We start from the raw sequence: 24647 nt of genomic DNA, 5'->3' as shown, positions 1-24647 counted from the left end.
AAAGCCTTGTCTTGGTTGCTGCAGCATGGTTGCACTTTCTTCCAGTGCTACTAAACTACTTGGGATGAGGCCATGTCATGCCCCATTTCTTTGGACCATCTATAGGCCACAATGTCTTGGGATTAGGCCATTGACTTGGACTCCCATTTATCCATTACTTTAGAGCCCATGGTAGGTCTTTTCTGGCACCATAGGCAATCAATTGGGTTACTTTTCAATTCCTCTAATATATATATACACACACAATATTCAATCATTTTGGTTTTGGGCCAGTGAACCCACTGAAAATACATAAATACACATGTAAGTTACTTCCTTCAGACTCCCGTTTCGAGATGGGTGCAAAATTTAACGTTAGAAAGTGAACTTATAAAATTTTAAGAGATTAAAACAGATTATCGATAAAGAAAATATAAAACAATACTTAAGTTATATAAGAAATTAATTTTTTAAAAGAATAAATGAATAATCATCTCGTCAGTCCATTTGATCCATCTAAACTTCCATCCACCTACATGAATTAGATGATTTTCAATCTTGGAATTGCTACATGCATGCTTTTCCTCCAAGGACGATACCGATAAAGATGTTTATTTATGAGTTTAGAAAAGTTTTTCTTGACTTGGATGTAAAAGCATACAAGGTCGACCTCATCACATTAAGATTCGAGTTTAGACCAATTCACTGTGGTCCAACCATTGGAGCTACGGCCTCCCACTCGGTACAGACGATTGTTACGATTAATAGTTTGAAGTCATTGGATCCAAAAGCAAGTCAATACCTTAACTAGCTCAATCCTTTTTTTCTCCTCATCACCTAGCAACAACAACAAATTCATCAAATGGAAAAACGATATAATCGTCTATTCGGTCGAGCCATAAGAAATCAATACTTTTAAGTTGGAATAGTTACGGGTTAGGTCGGACTTTTGTCCACCGGAACCCAACTCCATTATAACACTCATTCATCTGTCACTCGATCTTAACTCGAATTTAAGGAAATTCCACTTAATTCGAAACTCAATTCGACTTCTAAGGTAAAGGCATACACCGCGCCAAATATTTATAAATACTTCTTATTTTGATTAGAAAAAAATAGGGAATTAATTGAAATATATAAGGGTATTATAGTCATTATATTTAAATAAATAAGATCAATTATACTACTATTTTTCAGTCAAGTATGAAATTGTTCACCCTAAATATGAATCCGACTCAAACCTAGTTTTTTTAATTAAAAATATATATATAATCGGATCAAAATTCCTCAAATTCATATCAAATGTCCATCCTTATTTTAAAGTAAAATTTAAGATTTAAATCTTATGCATGACAAAATATATGACTCCATGTATAATCAAAATTTAATGCAACTATAGAAAACGAAAATTTTCAAATTAAAAAGAGAGAAGGAATAATAAAAAGGGGATCTCTCTCTCTTTCTCTAAAAAGCAAGACATGCATAATCATTCCATCCCAATATACATTGACAATGGAAGAGAGAATGTGCATGTGCTCACCCATACCTTTTGTTACAAGCCCTAGAAAAGGGATATTGGCTCGTCCTTGTTGGGATTTTGATTGATTCAACACCGGAATAATGATATCTCTTCACATACATACATATATATGCCTTAAAAGTAAGCACATGACATGCTTTCAAAATCCCAAAATAAAGGGATTATGCATTGTGGAAGGATCCTTTCTTTTATTATCTATCTTTTGCTCTTGTGGGTGGGATGGTACAAAGAGAGAGAAAAATGTATTGTTGAGGGAACAAAAGAAGCAAAATATCAATATCAATGTGATTCACCAACGAAAAGTGCACTCCTATTCCATAATCAACCTAAACAAATTCACATCTAGGGGTGCTCATAGCCTCTTAATTGGTTCCATATTTCACGTTCGTTGTGTGCACTCCATCCCCTTCAAGACCCCACCCTACTATATCAATATGGTACGACACACCTTTCATCCCTTTATTTAAATACTAGATTTATTCTTCTTATACTTTTTTAATATTTTCCTTTTGTTTACGTCTATTTGATTATAGATCGGGTTTTGTAGATGAACTTCATTAGAAGACGAATAAATTTTGATGATCTAATACTTTAAAATTTGTGTTTCGAGACACTTTTGATTATTACATATAATGTAATATTATATTATTACTATAAGTAATCATGGAGTAACCTTAACCTTAAAGAGTTGACAAAACCCTAATTTCCATTGTCATGGATAGGGTTGGCAAGACATGTGGGATGAAGTAATAGTTGGGTTGCCTTGATAGAGGCATAGAGCATCTTATTATTCTTTCTTCTTGATTTATCAAGTAAGCATAATCTTTATTCTCTCTGTCACAATGATCTCAAAGCAATCCCTCCACTAGCTGATCCTAATATTTTAAACTAGTCATTATAATTATTAAATTATTATAAAATAATTATTATAATGTTATATATAGTTTAAAATTCTAATGATTAATTTATAATTATGTATATTTTACCCAAAAAATTCAATTAGAACCTTATGGAAAGCTTAGCTGATAGTGACAGGTTGATGGGTAATTGGCAACTACTGAGACTTCTTTTTGGTTAAAAAGAAAGAAAGGTGAATTCATGGCGCCTTCATCAACTTTAACTATCAGCCCTAGAAGCCAATTTCAACAAGATAAGTAAACCGAGAAGAAGATGGAAACAAAAAGTTGATAAATTAAAATCAAAAAACAAAAAGGTGGGTCCAAAAAACATGACTTAACATTAACATATGGAACAAGTGGGGGAACAGTTAACATGGAAATGGCAAAGGTGGTACGTGTCAGAAACCCAGAATAGAAGCCATGGTAATGAAAGTGATGCAAAGAAAGCAGACTACTCATTTCACCTCTGATCCCACCCTCCCATGAAAGGTTTTTTGTCATTGTTCAGAGAAGATAACTCACTGAAATTGAACTCATGTAAATGTGCCAAAATTAGCAGGTTCATGTGTCTTTCTCTTTACTATTATTATTTAGGTTTAATGGTTATTTTAATCCTTTTATTTTATGAAAATCTAAAAGTTAATATGATTTAATAATATTGTTACATTTTTATGGATAGGAATACATGAGTCTTGCATACATGAATAGACCTAGGTGGGTGGATGGGGACAGTTGACCTCCCTATAAATTTAAAATGATCATATGTTTTAGATTTTTCTATATATTTTCTATTGAAAAATTATTTTCGCCCCTCTAAAATTTTATAAGTTTAAGTTTGTCCCTTGAAATTTTACAAGTTCAAATTCGTCCCGTAACAAAAAATCCTACGTCCGTTCATGCTTATATATATATATATATATATATGGGGTTCATCCCTTTGATTTAGATGGAGAATTATAATTGAGTACAATTGTTGGTTGGTGTCTAATTTCTTTGTCATGGGAGATAGAGGAGGATTGAGTTTAGGGTTGTAAATGAGCTCGAGTATTATTGAGTTCAACTAAACTCGAAACTTTAAAATGGAGCTCGACTCGGCTCAAAAGCTTAAGAGACTAAAACTTTCAAGCTTGACTTGAAGTTGAAATTCAAACTCTTATAATTGAGTACAATTGTTGGTTGGTGTCTAATTCTTTGTCATGGGGATAGAGGAGGATTGAGTTTAGGGTTGTAAATGAGCGCGAGTATTATTGAGTTCAACTAAACTCGAAACTTTAAAATGGAGCTCGACTCGGCTCAAAAGCTTAAGAGACTAAAACTTTCAAGCTTGACTTGAAGTTGAAATTCAAACTCAAAATCGAACCTAAACCTTAAGTACATGAAAACATTATACTACATTTTTTAGAAGAAAAAAAAAAACAGCACGTAGATGTTAATATTATTAATATTTTTTAATTTTTTTTGAATATATTATTTTTTTGAGTTGCTCGTGAGCTTTTCGTATCGAGTATCAAGTAGTTCGTTTTGACTCGTTAAGAACTCGAATCGAATATTTATCAAGCTTTGATCGAATCGATATCAAGTAACTCATAACCAATCTCGTCTAATTACAACCCTAATTATAACTTCTTATAGCTTGACAACTTAAATAGATATGATCGGCTTACCATAAATATAACTTTGGTAGAATACTTAAATCTGTCAGAGATCCTATTACAATTTTATTACTAAATAATTGATTTTAAAATTTATAATTCAATTATTTATACGTAAATAATTAAGATAAGTTTAATCATTTATATTTAATAAATTAATTAAACTCAGCAATTCAACAAGCTATATGCAAACTAAATGTTCAACAATTTATATGCAATAACTTAGAGGTTCCTTGAAATTTCTGTGAAAATATTGACTCAAAACCCTGTTTGAAAAGCAAAAATATTTTCAAACGACTTATTTGGAGAAGCATCGGTTTACTATCAATGGGACTCACTTATCACATTTCATAGATTAGGGGAATCAGATTCTAATATATTAAAGGACTAACATATAACTTTTCTAGAGAGAAAAATTTATAGTTAGACCTAATAAAAATCAACCGTTCAACAATTTATATGCTACAAATTAGTAGAAATCTCCAGTTCAAGTCTACATGGTTAGGTTAATAACATTTTGAACATATACTACCTTAAGATAAATTAAATAATGTCCACTTTTTATATTAAACAATTCAGTTCCATTTTGGTATCATCCTTAAGGTTCTAACAAATTAAAACAAAGGGATCAAATTCTAAATTTTCATAAGATAAAGGATGGAACTCAAAATTGAACAGCCTTTGGGTTTTACCCACACTTAATGAACAGGGCTCCGTCATCAATCTTGCTCTGATATTTGTCGGCTTTGCACAGTTTATCACCCCCACGACACAACACACACATAAAAGGGAAAATCAAGTGCCGCAGTCCCTGCAAGTGCAGCAGGAAAAAGAAGAGGATAAACGCCAAGGGGGCCATGACCACGCTCAGTTCCACAAGTCCACCACTATCTTTTCACACCTTTTGCTGCAGTTCCTCGGCGTGTTTCTTGGGTTCTTTTCTTTTGCTTTTCTCTTAATTCATTATTCATCTCCCTTGGACACTGCTCTCTTTGTTCATTTATACGTACAACATGTGTCCCTAAACCCACACGTTCTCCTATATACACCGCATTTGTCCCGTGTTTGCCTATCCATATCCACTCATTCATCAATATGTAATCGATTTTGATCGGTTCATTTGGATTCTTCTTCTTACTCTATAATCGATTCAGAATTCATATTAAACAATTCCATTCCTTTCCATATTTTATTATTATTAAAGATGTAAATGAATTAGACTCGACGCATAAAGTCATGTTGGTGTTCTGTGTATTTATTGTTCGCATTCATACTCATTTAATTTCACGTTCACAAAAAAATATATATGTTGATTCCTTTAGTGGGTGTTTGGTTCAAGGATTGTAGGATTCCCATGGGATGTGAATCCCACATTCTCATGTTTAGTTGGCCAGGAATCTCATTCCCGGTAATGTTTTATTACCAATAGTAGATTTTTTGGGGTATATTACCGGGAATGTCATTACCTCCCTTCCCTTAGGTATTGTAAAATTACCGGCGTTTTTAACTAAAATGCCCTTAAATTTTTATTTTTTTTCAAAAATATCCTTCTTCTGTCATTGAATAATAAAAATTCTACGAAGATTAAATTACAAATTTATCCTTCAATTATTTTAGATTTACAAAAAAAATCTATAATTAAAATTTTATATGAAGTTCAGGGGATAAAATTGTTTTTACCATTTCATTAAACCTTTTTTATATTTTTAATTTTGTAAAAAAAATTATATAAATATTATGAATTTAATTTTTTAAAGAAAATATATAAATATTTTACAATTTGTAATATTATACAAATATATAATAAGGACAATTTGGTCAAAATATATATTCTAATAATCTTTTATTTCTTTAACCAAACACGGTAATCTTACATTCCTGCTAAACCAACCAAGCACAAAATATAACATTCTCAGTAATCCTATTCCATGGTAATCTTTTATTCCCACTGGTAATCTTACATTCCGTGAACCAAACGCACCCTTAACGTATTCATTCTGCAAGATAAAGAAAAACGGTGAAATTATACTATTTGTACTTAAGCTCCTTAGATTTCACCATTTGAACTCTAAAGTTCATCTTACATTCATTTTAGTCCATATCTTCAAGAAAAAATCGAATGATTATAAACGAGTTTTTCATGAACATAAATAAACAAAACATACTTTTGTCATTGTTCGTCTGTTTACTAAATGAGCATAAAAGGTTTATTTATACTAATATATTTAACTTAAAATGAATGGTTCATGAACAAATTATCAAATGCTTTATTCGTTTGTACCCCTAACTATGACTACATATAACAAGGGGCATCTTCCCTTCATGGCATGCCATTTCCGGAAGGATAAAACGGAGACAACAATCATCTTAAGCAGACAATTCCTCGTCACAAGCCCATCGGACAATTGTGTGAACAACTTCAATCATGATTCTCCGAGGGACGAAAATCAGAATTCCACAATTTTCATTATATAATGTCCGGAAAACGATACCATCGACGAGATGACAATATAACTCATCTATGTTAGGTTGGAAACCTTATTACAAATGCAAACAAAAGCGAGTGGGTGAACATGAAATGGCAAGTGAATAATGGCAACTTTGAGGCACGCACAGTGTGTGAAAGTGGAGATGTCACCCGTATGAAACCATGAAGGATATCTTTGTGGGGTTCCATGATATACCTGCTGACACAACACACACAGAGAGTGAAAGAGACATATATTTACTAAAAAGAAACACTACGTTTTAGGGCATCTCATGTCATAATTCATATGATATCTCTTCAACATTTCTTTAACGTCTCTTCTATGTGTTTTGTCTTTGCCTTTACCCTGTGTTTTACGCTGTAATATGAGATATTATGGGGGACCGCAATTGCTATTTGCCATACAGACTTCCCACAGCACATAAAGTAATCATAATTGCAGGACACTCTTGTTGTTTTGCTCTCTTTTTTTCTTTTTTTTTTTAATTATTGTACTCCATTAATTTACCTTCACCAGCAGGGGTTCAGGGGTTGGGTCTAATTCTTTATTCGGTGTCAGATTCATATTGACTGACGTGTCAGCTTCTCCTTTAACGCACTTCGAAATTAGGGATAAATAAACATTTGGTCCCAACTTTTACTTCCTTTTTCAATTTAATCTTTAAATTTTTTATTCGACATAATATGTAAATTTGAATTTTTAGTTATTTTGATGATGTAATATTTTTCAACCGTGTCATGTATCAAAGGATCAAGTTATCATATTAACTTAAAAAATAGAACAGATTGCCAAATTCAAAAACTACTATGAATAAAAAAAATAAAAACCAAGTTGTGGAATGTACTTAACAAATTCGATAAATAAAATTTTTTTATCCCTAAAAATTATATTAAAATTAAGTTTTTTTTTTAAATTTCATTCTTATGCTTTATGAAAATTGAGAAATCGATCTAGCTTGTTTTGTTAGAATTTCATCATTGTACTTTATGAAAATTGAAAAGTTGATCCAATTATAACTCCATTAAACTTTATTGTTAAATTGCTGGGCAGATCATTGATTCAAAAATTTATATCCAACAAACTAACAAAAACTAAGATTCCAATTCACATTTCTGCTGCAAGAAGTTTGGCAGAGACTTTGACCCTTAAAATGGTAAATAGATATATTGAAATCCCTCCATAAATTGTAGGATTTTAAGTTAATACATAATAAAATTATATTTTTAATCCTCCCCAGAGTTTATACTTCAATTATGACTCTTAAATTACAATAAAAGACTATTTTGTTACCATTCTTCGACATCCTCTTCGATCACTCAAATATCAATGAGCATATATCTATCTCTTCTGTCATTTTATCAGTTTAGATTTTACTCAAATTACTTCAAGACTCGTAAAATTAAACTCTAAACCTATCTCATGAAACCTCAAACTACTCTAATATGTACTATTCACCGATCGATCAATGTGGAATCAAGATATACGTGTTTCCTCTTCCTCTACCTCCCTGTTGTTGGGATTTGGAAGATGGTGCTTAATCGTTGAGAAATCAAAGGGGGAGTGACCAAAATAGGAACAAAGTGAAAATTTAGTGAGTGAATTGAAAATTTGTCAGTGCTAGTGACTAAAATAAGAAAGAGGATAAAGTTGAGTGATGAAATTTGTAGTATTTTACCCAGTATCAATAATGACAAGAATAGCAAAGCTAGAGAAACCAGACATCTATCTTAGATAGCTGGATTAGATTATTAATGCAACCCTACAATTAAGTGTTAATTAAGTAGCTAAAGCAAAGTAAGGCAACCTGACGTAGCTAGTGGGCACATATAGTATTTAATTAATTCAAAGCAAATGAAAAGGAGAGGCAACTAATAGTACTCAAGTTGAATAAATACGATAGCTTTGTTAGTCCCATAATTGCTTTTGCCTGTCCCTCAATTTTCCCTTATTCAAAGGGAAATTATTTTGGGGGATACTTGGCTTTATGATGAGATTACATCACAGTAATCTCAGCCTGGTGGATGACCATGACAGGACAACTGGGCGACTACATATGTAGCAATTATATCAAGTTTTTTTTCTCTTAAGTTGGGTCCATTTAAATTAATATATAATTCTTCAAGTTAATTAGAGTTGAAGTTGTCAACTTGAAATACTCGATTAAATTGATGGGTAAAATGATTGAAATTTTCTCTTTAAAAAAAGAAAAAAAGAAAAAGAAAATGTCATCATTTCATAGACCGGGTACCAAGAATTCAATGAATGAATCTAAGGAACCAAGAAGGACACCTCTTCAAAATCAATAATTCCTTTTATTCAATGAGTCGAGACACAATACAGTTAACCCAATATTTTTTTGAAAGAATATTAAACAAATTAATATTTAAATTTGATATTTTTAAATATTTAATATTCTGGTTTATTTGATATTTAAATAATTAATTAAATTTTCGATAAAATATTAGTTAATCAGAATAATGTTATCATCAAGTGTTAAGTGTCATAATCTGATTTATTATTAAAATATTATATTAATATTAGATATATATTAGATATTTAAATTAAATTATTTAATTAATATATCAATCTAAATGATTCTATAACAGTATTTTATATTAATAATCAATTTAATATAAATATTTAACAAATCGATTATGTTAAAGCAGGTAATAAATATTTGATACTTTTTAATTTAAAAATTAAAATTAAAAAAGAAAACAAAAATTCTATGATCCATTTCTTAAAAACATATTTGCATTTTACATTCTCTTTTTGGTTCACTAAAACTCTAAAAGAAATAAGAAAAAGAAAAACAAAGGTTTCAGGACATGTTAACATGAACACTGGCATTGGTGAGGGAGTCACAAACAGGGCAAGTGCCCAACAGACTGGACCCACACATTGCGCATAGACAAAGATGCCTGCATGGCAGCAACAGCACACTGGTCTCCTCCTCCCCACAATTCCTACACTTCCTTTTACCGTCCTCAACCACAGCCTCCCGTGGTTGTGGTTGTGGTCGCTGCGGGACCACCACTTTGCGCCACCCTTCATCGCAGCTTCCGCAGCTAGACTCCGCCTCATCAACCAAATCCGCCGCGGCTCCGTCGTCGGCAACGTTTCGTTCCTCGCCGACATGGGCCAGGACTTGTTCTAAATTGGTGCGTAGAGAATTAGCGGTGGCTTCGTTGGTCTGCGCCAAGTCCCGCCACAGTTGGTTCTCTAAACACAGGCTTTTAACCCTTTCTTGAAGAACCCAGTTCAGTTTCCCCATTCTTTGAATCTCATCGTCTTTCTCCTTCAGTTTCTTTACGACGCCGTCTTGGATCGCCGTCAACAACATTCTCGACTGTTTCTTCCTCTTTTCTTCGAGCTCCACCTTCAGTTTCTCCATCTGTAATTAAAAACACAAAAGAAACATCAATAAACTGTCCTTGTTTATCTGTTAACCTGTCCTACACCATTGAAAAAAAACTCACATGTTGGGCAATCAAACGGTCGATTTCTTGCTGCTGCTGTTGTTGAATCTGACAGAAAACACCAGCATCAACAACAGAAGAAACACCCAAAGATTTGTTCTTTCGAGGAACAGCGTACGAATCGAAGCAATCGACGAACGACGCATCTCTTGGCCTTTTCCTCGGAGCCGACGAGACCGGGATATTCACGTTATTCGTAAGTCCACTGTCAGCTTTGTTGATTGAAGTTTTGCAGAAAGATTGATAAACAGCAGCTTCTTGCATTGTATCGACCAAAGGAACACAAGTAAAATCTCTGTCACGACAACAACAACAAAAAAGTTAACAAAATGGAATACAAAACCCAGAATTTACAGAAACAGAGATGGATTTAGTTTGAAGGTTACCCATTGGGGATGAACTGAGGGAAAAGATTCATATTCGGAGCCCCCACTGCCATTTGAGCCTTTGTGCTTAAGCTTTGAAGATGTTCTTTTAGAAGGATATATAAGTGAAAGAAGGGAATGGGAGAGGGGGAGAGGGAAAAAGAGAGAGATAAGGAGAGTTCTTTGGAGGAGACAAACAAAGGGAAAATGAGATGATTGAAGAAAGCGAAAGATTTATTAGGGTTTGGTTTTTAATAGTGAGAGAGAGCAAAAGGAGAGAAAAAGTCAAAAAAGACTTTCCTATTTTTTAATATTTTAATTTGTAAAATTAGTAAAACATGGGATGGCAGTGGCAGATTTTGTCCATTAGATTAGATTTGGTTTATTAAATAAACTCTTACCCTTTTTGTCTAATTCAACCCTCGGTCCCTATATTCTTTGAACATTTATAATTTAGTTCTTTTATTTTTAATCTCATAAATGTATTATATTCACTCTTCTCATTTAACAATTAATAACGCCATGGGTTTTCTTTTCTTTCTAAATGGACAATTTAAAGCTAAGGGGTTGTTTAATTACTTCAGAATAATTAAGTGCTAAATGATTCAAATGTTGAATGATTCAAAGGCTCTGAATGGTTTGACTCTGAATATGACATGTTGTTTGATAACTGACTCTGAATGATTCAGAATGTACTTCTGTGTTGAATCATTCAGCACTGTTTTATTGAATCAGTCAGCACTGAATCATTCAGAGGTGCGAAACAAACACGCTGAATGCTTAACGGTTCATCATTCAGCGCTGAATAATTCCATTAAGAGGCAAACAAACAGCCCCTAAGTGAAAGTGGTGTAAGTAAAAAGAATCACAATCTGTGTAATATTGGCAGGCCCGTCCCTGTGAGCATGGGCAAAAGGGGCGCTCGTCCAGGGCCCCTCTTGTTTGGGGTTTAAAATTGTAAATTTACATATAATTAAAATATGATAAATTATTTATTTAGTCATTCATATATTATTTTATTTTTTTTTGGTCATCCAATTATTATTTTTTTCAAAATCATACTTAACATTACATTTTTTCTTTGTTTTACTATCCACCATTAAAAAAATTAACGGCGAAGTTGATGTAATATTTTTAAATTATCTTTTTACTTTCAACTTAATTATTCTTTTATTATTATTTTTTGACAAAATGAAGAATGTTATAATCTAACATGTACCCTTTTAAAAGAGGATCATACTTGTTTTGTGTTAGTAGTTGGGTATTTAATTAGTGTTTTTTGGTGTTTTCTATTTAAAATTTAATGTATTTATTAAATAGTTTATTAAACATAATATAAAAACAATTTACAAGTAAATTTATTTAGTTTTGTTTGTTCTTACAATTCAATTTTTCTATACTTATTATTAAGGGCCTAATTTCTATTTTCGCCCCAAGCCACTAAAATTTCATAAACGGGCCTGAATATTAGCCACATGAGCATATTTATTTAAGAAAATACAAAAACAGATAATTTAATGTAAATTCTTCTCTAGTTTTATCAGTTAAGATTCAGTTACTAATTTGAAAAAGTAGGTGGAATGAATTTACGGGCTAAAAAAGTAATGATTCTAAATTGAAATGTTCAATAGAACAGGGACTGAAGTAGAATTATACTTTTTTAAAACTTTATTAGGTTCGGTTTAATTAACGCCGTGTTGCACCGGTGAAAGATAGACTTACCAGGGGCAAAAAGGGAATGTACCCATTTTCACTATTTCGGGTTCTGTCAAACATGAGATTTACTGATTTAGTGTTTTAACCAAAAACTGAATTATTGGCCGTCTGGTGTTTGTATATATATATATATATATATACATCATAGTAACCGACGAGCGGCATATCTGCCACGTGTTATAACCACACTGATCTTGCTACGTAAGCCGCTATATACGGTCCAAGCACCCATCAACAATTTACTAATAAATAAAATAAAATAAAAACAGGTGAACGTGGACCCAATTGTGGGCCGCAGAAACCTTTTCGCATGTGTGAAGCGTGGGATCATTCTCTTTTTGGAATTAGATGACTTATTTCAGAAAAAGAGATGAATGAAAACCCCCCCCTTGTCTACGTTTGTGGGGCCATGCTAAAGTCGCAGTTTTCCCTTTCGCTACCTTTGTCTTTATTGCCTTTGTTTTACGAAATAAATATTTTTATAAACAAATATTTTATTTACGAAAAATAAAGATGCTTTTAATCAGAAACATTATTTATTAATTAAATATATTTTTGTCTCATGTAGTATCCTAATTAGAAGATGTTCTCAGTCGATTGTGTTTCTCGTTAAATTAAAATATAATTGTTTAATAATTTAGTTTTATTATGAAAAATGTTTAGAATTGAGTGAAAGATGGTTTAGGTTTAGGGGTCTTTTTTAAATAAATAAAACCTTTTAGGTTGTGCAGCGTTTTTATATGAATTTTCTAATTGTTTTCTTGTCGACATTGCTAAAGTGACATTAAATTTAAAAGATCATTAGTAATATAAATTTATTTTTTAAAATAATATATATTATATTTAAAGTGAATAAAGTAGACAAATTTTCGTGACAGGTTAGGAGTTCAGTTGGTTTAGCATGATAATAGTTAGAAAGGACAGAATTAATGTGACGTTTTAATTACTCCAAACATTTGTTTCTTTATTTTCATTTTCGTTTCAGTCCCAGACGCATGATATTTAAAAATAAATATATGTAATGGCGACAATAATAAAGTCTTGATATCTTTATTACATCAAAATTGAGTTGTCTCTTTAGGTTTTATGGAATCAATGGAAAAGGGCATATGGTGGTAAAATAATAGTAATAATAATGTTCTTTAGTCATTTAGATCATGTCTTTTACAAATGTTTTAAGTAGTTTTAGTGAAAACATAGATTATTATTTTATACAAAATTTTTAGCTCGAGTAATTATATTTATAAAACATGTGTAATGTATATTATTAATAAAATTCTAAATATATATTATATTATAATCACTTTATACTTTAAAAATATATTTTTTACTATAAAAAATTAACAACACAATTTTCAGCCCAAAAAGAAAGCGCAATACACAAATTCACGTAGGGAAGCATGGACAAATGTTTATTTTAACAGTTCCAGGTTTTGTCGGTGGCATACTGGGGCTTAATTTTCCAGGGAGGTAAAAGATAAAGGGTAAGTAAAACAGGGTAAAACTCCATGAAAATTACAGTGTTGTGCAAAATAAGTAAAGCAAATCCATTAGTTGACGGTCAACCACATGCATTGAATTGTTTAGGGATTGATGCCAAAATAAATGAGAGTTTGATTAATTAGCTGACAGACAAGTCACGATCCTTCGTAAAATCCAAAATTCTCCCAGCGACCAAACTTTGGGTCCCCCACTCCTATTTTCCCACATTATTCAAGTGAAATGATGGCTAAAATCTTGCATACCACAATCACCGTGACAGCCTCTTCATCGTATTTATTTATGATATTAAATTATACATATATATGCTATGTTCTTATAGTACGTTCTTTTTATCTTTTCTATAATTAGTTGTTTAATCGTTTTTATTTTTCATTTAAATTTTGTAAGATTAGATTAAATATTATATCGATTTATTAAGAAGATATTTATTTATTATCTTATTAATTTTTCTTGTTTTGGATCATCAATTGAATTTGAATATACGAATTTACGTTTAAAAATAATATTCTACGTCAAAATTATATGATTTCATATAATTTATTTTTATAATCAATATTAACATTTTTTCATGAATCAATTTATCTATATAGTTAAATGAATCGTTGTTATTTCTAGAGGTCATGAGTTCAAACACCAACGGCTGTAGTAAGATGATTGAATTTTCATTGTCAAATTGTTAAGAATATTTAGAATAAATACTACTTTGTAATCATCTTAGATTAATAAAAAATATTTTATTTTATATCAAAATTATTTTCAACAAATATAATTAATACCTATGTATATGCATGCACCAAAATAGGATAGGGAAAGGGATAGATAAGTGTAGATGAGTCTTAATCAACCCCCACAATGCCCCCACCCTATATATCTAATTGAATTCCCGGTCACACACGAACTTTCAAAGTAAACGGAGACATAAAATTAAAGAAGAAAGAAAAGAGAAATATTGGAGTTAATTGCTTTGCCACCCACCACCAACACTTATATGTAGATAGATAAAAAAAATTATTAGATGGCCCTTGTTCATTGCGTTATCTTTTGTGGTTTCAATCCATAGTTATATTTTATTTTATTCTATTTTATATAAGATGAATCTTTATATCTTTTTTACGTGTAAATAAAGAGTAAACAATTATTTAAAAATTATTTTAAAATTGATGTGTGATTTACTAGGACTATAAATGATATGATGAATCGGACCATAAAATAAATTCTCGTAAATAGACAGATAGATGGGTTGCCACATCCCACCACCGTCCCTTGTCATCCTTCTTTCATTAGTTTTCTATTTTTCTTTTGTGGCAATCTCTTCCATTATTGCCTTGCTTCCATCATATCCCATTACTTTGAAAAGATGACAAAAATTAACCCCCCAAACAAAGAAATGATGAAATAATATACATCAAAATACACGAATCACGGCACGAATATGTTCTTATCCACTTCACAATGTTTACATTTATTCTGTTACAAAATTTACCCTAAATAATTCCCTATTAGTGGTCTAGTTTTCACATGAACTTTCTTTGAAAGCTGATTATTGCCTGTAATTATGTTGTTGATTAGTACAAATTTATTTTACCATAAATTAATCAACTTTTGGCTTTCCACACAAACATGATAAGTAGTATCCAAGAGATCTCACATTCATATGCACCTAATGATATAATTGATTTTGGTATTCCAAGAGATGAAATGTCCTATATAATCTTTTTGACATAGAAAGTTCCTCTCTTTTTATTTCTTAGTTGAAATTTTGATATTCCGAACATGAAGAGACAAGGAGCCTAGATGCATTTTCCCTAACCCTAATAACGATGGTGGTGTTCAGTTCTTCAATTAAAAAGATAAATAATCTACTTTTTTGCTGGCTGTTAAAACCTAAAAGTTTTGATTGAGTGTGTTGTCATTAGCCACGTTTCTTCGTCAAAATTAACGCTGCACAATTCCGACCATTTTTGCAGCCAAACATTCAATCTTTACATGATGTGGATAGCTAATAATAGTCTAAATATGCCTTTGTTTTAGCTAAATCCAAAAAAATATGATATGATCAGTGATAAAACTTAGTGATAGAGTTTGGAGCTAATTTAAAACTTTATAAAATTTAGAAGTTTAAATTATTTTTTTTAAATTTAAAGGATTTAGTTTACATTTTTCCAAAAAAAATTAGGGTCCAACTAATTTTTTTTTTAAATTTTGACAGACTTAATGAGAATTTTTAAAAAATTATAAAGATATTAATCAAGAACATTCAAATATTTTAAAGTATGATCTAAATTTTTAAAAATTTTAAAGGGTCGAATTAATTTTTTTGAAAATTTTAAAGGTCTATATTATATTTTTTTAATTGGGGTGGGGGCATGGTCCCCACTAACCCCTCTTGCCTTCCGCCACTAGATATGATTGTAAATAAATATTAACTTACATTTAAGTTGAATAAGATTTTTTTATTTACGAACTCATTTCACTTATAAAAGGGTTTTTTTATAAAGATTTTAGGTTTAAAAAATTACGTAGATATATTGTAAATTAATTAAAAAAATCTGATTATATATTATCTTATAATTACATTATATTATTAAAAAAATATTCATCATTAATTTATCATATAAAATAATAATTTTGTTAAATATTTAAAATCTGAGTGAACAACCCCTACTGCTATATGTGTATATATAACCCTATTTTTCAAATATATTACCCCTAATTCTGACATTGCAACAATGGGTTTAACAATCTACACTTGTTTTTTCTTTAGAATATATATATATATGAATGAATATTTTGAAAAATACAAGTTAGGTAGCTTATCAAGATCACGAGCAAAAATGATTATTATATTTAAAAGTAAAATTTTATGAAAATATTCAGACAAAAAAAAAAGCAGTTTTTGTTGAAACCAAAACCTCGTTGCGATGTTAACTGTAATGACGACAAAATTTTAATTAATTCTAATGGTTTTGGACAGATAACGTTGGACTTTATTTCACCTACGACAATTCATTGTGTTCATATTATATTTACGTATTATAATTATAGTTTATATTCTATATATATATTTGAAATAATTTATTGGAGATATTCTATGTAAGGATATAGATGTCCATGCATATAGGGGTGTTCAAAATTCGGTTTTAACCGAATTAATCGATCGAATCAAATTAATTTGGTTAATTCGGTCGGCCACCGAATTAGTTCGGTCGGGGAACGATTAAGGTTTTTTTGGATATTCGGTTAACGGTTAATTCGTTCGAAATCGATTAATTAACTGAAATAAAATTTTAAATTTTAAATATATTATATATAATATATGAGCTCAACCCAAACCATTTAAAACTCAATTAATAATTTAAGATCCAATAACTTTTAAACCTAAATCAATATTAATTAATTAAAAAATTTATATAAAATTTTTATTTTATAATTATATATTATTTAAATTAATTGTAAATTATTTTTCTGAATTAAAAAATATTAAATATATTATATATAATATATGGACTCAGCCCAATCCATTTAAAACCCAATTAATAATTTAAGATCCAATAACTTTTAAATCTAAATCAATATTAATTAATTAAAAAATTTATATAAAATTTTTATTTTATAATTATATATTATTTAAATTAATTAGAAACTGTTTTTTTGAATTATAAAATATTTAATTTTTATATAAATTAGAAAATTTAAAAAAAAAAATCGGTTAATTCAAAAATTAACCGAATTAACCGAAATTTATTCGGTTTGATTAATATTTTCGAAAAAAAAATCGGTTTGATTAACGGTTAAAGAAATTTATTTTAATTAATTCGATTAATGATAATTAAATCAATTTGACAATCGAATTAACCGAATGAACATCTCTACATGCATATGATTCGAATTTCATGAATATCATCATGTCAATGTCATACTGTTTGATCACTTCATCCAACTGAAAGTAGTTAAAAACATTGTTTTGGCTTTTTTCTTTTATGTTATTCCAATGACACATTTTGTTTTTTGGTATTTTATATGCGATATGGGTCCCTTGATGGGAAAGAAATTTGTAAGATAATTTTGATGGTTCATAGATTGATTTGCTGGGACTTAGACGATAATAATAATAATAATAAAGGAGTGGAGCAGACATGTTTGAAGACTTTTAGTTTGACGGAGATTTGTCTTAATTAATGAGGTTTCAACATCATTCATGACACTCCACCCAATACAGATGGTGCAAAAAATCATAGCCCAAGTCATTAGGGAATTAATATTTAGAGTTGTGGAGACAAAAGCTAATTAGTTGTGGATATCATTTGGTTTGATCAACGTTTGTGTCGGAGTTTTATTATTTTAAATTTTATCGTCATTCGTTCTGAAAAAAAAAATTATAACACAACTTGCTCGATAAAAAAAATAAATTTGAGAGAAAAAATAGTTTAAATAAATTTCTTAACACATAATTTATTTTTTTAATCGAATAATTATCTTCATAAAATAGACACAACCGATTACGGACAGAAATCAATTAATTTAAGCCTTGAAAGTCACGTATAACTGCAATTCTCTTATAAATTTTCAACATTCATAAAATTTCTCCTACTCTACTTGCAGATTTTCAACGTTAACAAGATGGTGGAGAAGTGAAGCATCATTTTGGTGGGTGGGTGATGATGCTCATCAATGCAAACACCATTGCCTTTCGTTGGTAGACGTTCTTCATTGTGGGTTGTTGTATATCTTTCTCACGCACTGCTGCCTCTGGTTTTGGTCAAATGAGCATTGAAACTTCACTTATTTTTTTTTTCTTTTATGTGACGATTGACATTTGAAGTTGATATGGAATCAGACATGATTGCAGGTTTACCGGAGAGATATTCCAACTTGTAAGTAGTTGGATGGTCCATGAATTGACTTGTCAGACTTGTCATTGTGTTTTCTACACACCCTTTTCCTAGTTTTATAATTATGTAAGCCTCATTGTCAATTGGTTTGAACTGCTATTTGTACAGTAATTAAATTGTCAAAAGGCAAATTTATTAGTTCGGTTTAATAATAATAAAAGATAATATTATTCTATTTAGAAAATTTGGGTTTAAAGTTTAAATAATTGTGTTTATAACGTGTGTGTTATCAATAAATTAAAAAAATCTAAACAAATATTATTTTATAATTCTTTTCTTATTATTTAAAAGAAATTAGGGTAAACTCGCATTCAATACCTAAACTATCAATTTTGATTTGTTTTAATACCTAAACTTTTAATTTTTTCAAAACTATACGTAACGTTTAGTTTTCATTTCATTTTAGTACCCTCCGTTAAAAACTTAACGCGTTTAGTACCTAAACTATTAGTTTTTAGTACCTAAACTTTCAAGACTTAACGTTAAATTTTGAATGGGTACTAAAATGAAATAAAAACTAAACTTTAGGTATAGTTTTGAAAAAAATAAAAGTTTAAGTATTAAAATAGATCAAGACTAATAGTTTAGGTACTAAATACATAATTTACCCAAAGAATTATCAAAGAGCATTAGCAAATGTGGAAATATTGTCATCATTGTGCCTCAAATTGGCCAAAAGTTCTCAACATATATTTTTAAATAATTTCGTAAGTATCATATTTATTTGTATAAAATATATTATAATATGAAAAATAATATAGTGGTCTGGAATGATAAATATGTTATTTTTAATGTATAAGATTTATTTTTTTAATAATTTAAAATTAAATATTATTTTAAACAGTTACATTTTTTATAATAATATTCACATCGTAAAATTATAAAATAATTAATATACTAAATATTAAAAATATAAAATAATTTTAACTAATCAAAATTATTAATATTTTATTAAATTAAACTCTTTGTATATTATGGTTATGAAGTTTATAACTCTGAGTAAAACACGAAGAATAAGAATTGAGAAGTGTCCATATGAAATGATTTTATTTTTTCAGGGTTATTTGTGTCCAAAGTGGTGAGAATTATCCATTACTTAAAAAATTGGAAGTAATGATATTCCCACCATTTTACTCGAAAATGATATTATTGGTAATAAGTTATTACATGTTAATATTTTTTCTCGAACCAAACGTGAGAATGCAATTCTAAAAAAAAAATATTCCTCTTAATAATGATCTTTTCTGCAAACCAAACGCCCTTAAGAGTCGTTATAAATAGCGCTCAGCCAAGACTCATAAAGGGAACCTTCAACAATCTATACACAATCTCCCTCTTGTTTCTTATGACCAACTCTTGCTCATAAAAGACACCGATTAACAATTGTTTTCTTACTAACCGCAGTTCATCTAAAAAAAACTTCCGACAAGACACTTATTTCCATCAATAGTGGTAATAAGAATAATTTCCGCTCGTGTCTCTGGAACTTCGAAACAGGCAAATTTGGCAAACAATATTGAGCTAGAGGTAGAAAAAAAAAAAAAAAAAATCAAGTATGAAACAGAGAAAATTGCCAACTGGCTGAAGCTCCATGGTTTCGAAAAGCACATTCATGTAAACAAAATATATATATATATATATATATATATACGAGTATGTTTACATATATAAAGTCTATGTATTTTGATCTTTTCCTCACAAAAGCTGTGGTGGAAGCTAGCACGGCTTTCAAAAGTAGCATTCAGTTTTTCCCACGGTTGAAACCACGGCAAATAGACAGGACAATGATGAAGATCAAGGCAATCAGTGTTCCTAGAACAATCAGTTTGATCTTCATGTTTTGCAGCCACATTTTTCTTCGGATTTTGTCCCGGTACTTCGAAAGTCTTGAGCCTGCAAAGAAATCATCTCGGAAGGTCGTGAAGCACGAATTGTGTAGCTAACGTGAAGACATCTCAAAATTATGCTGCCTTGTATGATCTAACATCTAAGGCTCTACTCGACTCTCACACGAAATGAATAGGGAAAAAAAAAGAAACCGCATTTTAAATTCATACATGTTTATATGCCCATGGATACCTGGAGCGATGCATGAAAGATAGTGAAAGAGGTGAGGGCGAGAGTCGCTTACCTGATGATGAAGATTCTCGGTCTTATCCACTAGCAGCTCTATCTTTTCTCCTCTACCTAACACCTGTAGGAAGGGAATTCAGTAGCAACTACCAAAAGCATGTTTCTGATATATAGTTGGTACCAAAATCTTATCATAGTTTATCGTTGGTGAATCACACTCTGCATGAAAGTATTACACGCTGGCAACATCAACCAGAATGTACCGGAAAATGTGGCATTCAAGAAGCAAAACCAGATAGTTCCACGGAGGCACAGGACACGTATACGCGTTTGGAAAAACTAGCAAACCATTTGAACTACTTGAACGATTCAATAAACTCAACCCCGGAAAAATTACACAAAGACCGTTAAACATTATCGAAGTCGCGAGTCACTGTGAGTAATCAGTAAAAACCTACCTGAGAGTAAATGACAGGTAAAACAAAGCAAATCTACCTTTTCAATGTTCTCCATCATAACACCTTTGACTTCAGAAACCTGAGCTTTAACCTTAGCAAGCTTGCTAATTTCTTCATGTTCTTTCAGTTTCGGCCTGTAACTAGTAACATGTTATATTCGCTACAATAATAAGAAAATATCCCCCCTGTTAATTGTTTTCAGGAGTTTGGTCAAGATATCGATACCCGAATTCCTTATTCAGGCTGTTGGCAGGAGCTGTAGCAGTCTTTCCACAACCATATTTTGACACAAAGTCATCCTTGATACGCTCCAAAAATGCAATTGGTATTTGCCTTCCGGACAACTCATCTGCAACAACGCAATAAACTGCAACATCGAAAAGTCAGCCAACACAATATGAAAAAAGGAGACGACAACGAGAATGCAAGTGATAACATAGAAGAAGGTTCTACCACCACCAAGGAGTCAATTAGACTTCATTGAAGCAGTATGCATAAACAATAAAATTCCCACTGAATCTTGAATCGACTTCTAATAATATATTTCTCCCACACCCCCTCTCCCCCGGTTTCACCATCAACATGGAATCCGGAATACAGGGAAGATAAACCATATCGATATCCCTTCTTTCACCCAAAGTTTCAGAATAAACTCAGAACTTAATAGAATAGCCACATTAGCACATGAGCCTTCAACAACCTGCATATACATGAACACAATACATATACACAGATAATTATTTTAAGTTCAATTTGTGTAGTTTCCAATACTCTGTAATGCATAATAATAAAATATAAACTTCACTAACATGAAAAACAGCAGCATAAAACACGAAGTTTCTATTTTTCTCCCATTTCTTACAAGTAATTTTCTCCTAAACAATTCAATGGCAGAAACTAAAATCCAAGCTTCCCCTCTAGATCCTAAATCCCATGTTTTTCCAACGATCAGATTATACTTTAAAATGAAAAATAAAAGCTCCAAAATTTTCCTCTCTTTCATTTTGCTTTTCGTTCATTTCACAAAAGACCCAAACCTTTGAAATCACAGAACCAACAATTTTAATTCTTGAAAATAAAAACTAAAAGATTTTAAAAAAAAAATCTTTACTGTAGCCATTATCGACAAGATAATTGAAGGTGTGGCCATCGCAGCTTTAAGTAAACTTCTTGTTGGAAGAAGGAAGCTTTTGGAGGCACTGTAGAGCTATGGAATTGAAATTCCCACTGTATTCAGTGTACTGGGATAATATAACATCTCCACGAGATACAAACGCAGAGATCAATGATTTCGGTGCCATTTTCTTATAAACTTTTTAAAATGGAAATCTGGGTTTCAAATAGAAAACAAATAGAGATCTGTGATTTGAAGCTTTCCCTTCGTTTTCTCTTCGGAATCACTCTTTTGTTGAATTTTCGGATATATAGAAATAAGAAAAATAAAATTAGAGTGAACAGGGGTTAATAAGGATTAAACTTTGAAGGGAGAAAGAAAACAACAGCAAAATTGAAACTTTGAAAGGTTTTTGCGTAATAATAATTGATTTTATTGCTGATTAGCAACTTCTGTTTCGTTCAAAGTTAAGATTTTTATGAATAAATTCTTTCACTTTTTAATTCTTAAACAGCATGTTTGGAGGGAATTTTAAAGTTGTTATGATTATTAAAAAATAATTACATTTTAAAATAAATTGTTGATCAAATAAGTTTATATATTTTATTCTATTACAAAACATATACTCTATTATTTTTATAAAATATTATTATTTAATTTATTTATTAATTAAGCATTGATTACTAAAAGATTTATTACAAGAATAATTCTCTCAATCCAATAATAATATTAGATGAACCTAATAAAGGATGTAACGAGGGTGACAATCGTCCCTTAAAATTTAAAATTTTCATATATTTTAATTTTTATGTGTTTTTATTTATAATTATTTTCATTCTCTAAAATTTATTAAGTTTGTACCTCTTATTAAAATTTTATAATTTTAACATTTTTTTGGAAAGAAAAAAAGGTACCATATTATTGTTGGAGAAGATCATGATTATCATATTTTTAAGGCTTAATTATAAAATAAGCGTTTAAACTACACCTTTCTTCAAGAATATGTGTATAAACTATTTTTTGAATGATTTCAATGCGTAACGTTACAAACATTACCACTTTAGATGCTCGAACATTAAATGTCGTTAATTTTCTTCGTTAAGTGAGACATGCCATATTCTAGTAATTTTAAAAATTTATTTAAAATTAAAAACTAATATATATATATATATAGAAAAAACACAATTTTGAAATAGTCTCAAACTTTGAAAACCTTCATTTCAACCCCTAAATTCAAACCGATCACCATTCTTTGCCGTCGATGAGCTCCACCTGATCTCGCCTCCCCCTGGCGATCAATATCCCTATGAAATCGCGAAAGATCGACGACCAATCGACGTTTTGTACCCCACGAACCCTAGGATGAAAATTGCGATCCCATGCGATTTCGACGGTCAATGGCGATAACTACGACAGTGTGTGACTACGAGGATTGCAGTAAGTAGGTCGACTGAGATGGTCGTGTCCAAAAAGGACGACGATAGAAGGTTAGGGTTAGGGATTTAGGATTTTTAGTTTTTTCTTTTGTAATTTAAAAGAAACTATGTTTTTAATATAATTTTTTTTTAAATTTTTTAAAAAATAAATAAATTTTAAAATGTGACACATGTCACTTAACGGAGGAAATTAACGGTGTTTACGGCCGGAAACCTAAAGTTGCAACGTTTGTAACGTCAAGCATCGAGATCATTCAGAAAATAATTTAAGCACCTATTCGTGAAAAACAGTATAATTTTGGCACTTATTTTATAATTATAATTAAGCGTATTTTAAAAGTGAGGTGTTTTGAAAAGTGATTTAAACATTTTGCCAATCTTAAAAATTAGGTATAGTTCTTCCTTTTCCCCTAATTTGAATGCAACTTATTTCAAAAAGCTGATAATCACCAAGATAGTTAAGATTATTTTTAATACTTTTATTATATATTAAGATTTGCAAATGAATACCAAAGACAAGAATTGTGAGTTCTCATAAGATCCAATTCATACTTTTGATAACTTTTATGATTTTCCTTTGGAAAACTAAGAGAAAGCATTGGGTGAAAGGGTCCCAATGGCATTGTTATTGTCTTCATTTTGTTGTACGATACTTATCTATACATGTGTAATTATTTTAGGTTATAATGTTGAAATATTTTATGTGACTAATGGGATTTCAATATTTTAAATTTTGAAATCTTAGACATCAAATAAAACATATAATAATATTAAAATTCTACTTAAAAATAAGTAGAAAAATCTATACATGTGTTGATGTCTTCTGTTGATTTGATTAACACGGAATGTTGCTTGTATTTTCACTAAATAATGAGAATTTTAGAGATTTTAAAGGATTAGGGTGATGGCTGATTAGGGGTGATCGACGACTAATGCGTGAATGATCGACAATGATGGTAGTCAGGAACGGACGCGGGATTTTACGTCAAGGGTGCAAACTTTTATATTTAGTAAAATTATAATGACATAAGTTAATATAAAATAACAACTAT

The 24647-nt window shown here is 30.4% G+C and overlaps 1 protein-coding gene and 1 pseudogene across 1 annotated transcript; both read right to left on the bottom strand.

Annotated features, from left to right (window-relative positions):
* Positions 1 to 9271: 9271 nt before the first annotated feature.
* On the bottom strand, positions 9272 to 10696 carry LOC120137531 (E3 ubiquitin-protein ligase BOI-like). The gene is made up of 3 exons (XM_039153264.1): positions 10425 to 10696; positions 10039 to 10333; positions 9272 to 9953 (listed from the first exon to the last, which is right to left on the bottom strand). The coding sequence occupies exons 1-3, from the start codon at positions 10475 to 10477 to the stop codon at positions 9381 to 9383; spliced, it is 921 nt and encodes a 306-aa protein (XP_039009195.1). The 5' UTR covers positions 10478 to 10696; the 3' UTR covers positions 9272 to 9380.
* Positions 10697 to 20208: 9512 nt separating this feature from the next.
* LOC120137583 lies at positions 20209 to 22195 on the bottom strand (annotated as a pseudogene).
* Between the last annotated feature and the right edge of the window lie 2452 nt (positions 22196 to 24647).

The sequence above is a fragment of the Hibiscus syriacus genome, unplaced genomic scaffold (genome assembly GCF_006381635.1).
Source record: "Hibiscus syriacus cultivar Baekdansim isolate YM2019G1 unplaced genomic scaffold, ASM638163v2 tig00110674_pilon, whole genome shotgun sequence".
In the NCBI taxonomy this organism is placed as follows: Eukaryota; Viridiplantae; Streptophyta; class Magnoliopsida; order Malvales; family Malvaceae; genus Hibiscus; species Hibiscus syriacus.
Note: the sequence above shows the minus strand (reverse complement) of the source record. Positions and strands in the feature narration are given on the sequence as shown.

What these genes read in the sequence shown, in the direction of transcription:
- LOC120137531 (XM_039153264.1), bottom strand. Translation starts at nt 10,477, where the DNA reads ATGGCAGTGGGGGCTCCGAATATGAATCTTTTCCCTCAGTTCATCCCC. An exon ending in CCTCAGTTCATCCCCAATGG is followed by an intron (nt 10,334 to 10,424) that starts GTAACCTTCAAA and finishes TTGTCGTGACAG; the next exon opens with AGATTTTACTTGTGTTCCTT. An exon ending in ACCGTTTGATTGCCCAACAT is followed by an intron (nt 9,954 to 10,038) that starts GTGAGTTTTTTT and finishes TTTTAATTACAG; the next exon opens with ATGGAGAAACTGAAGGTGGA.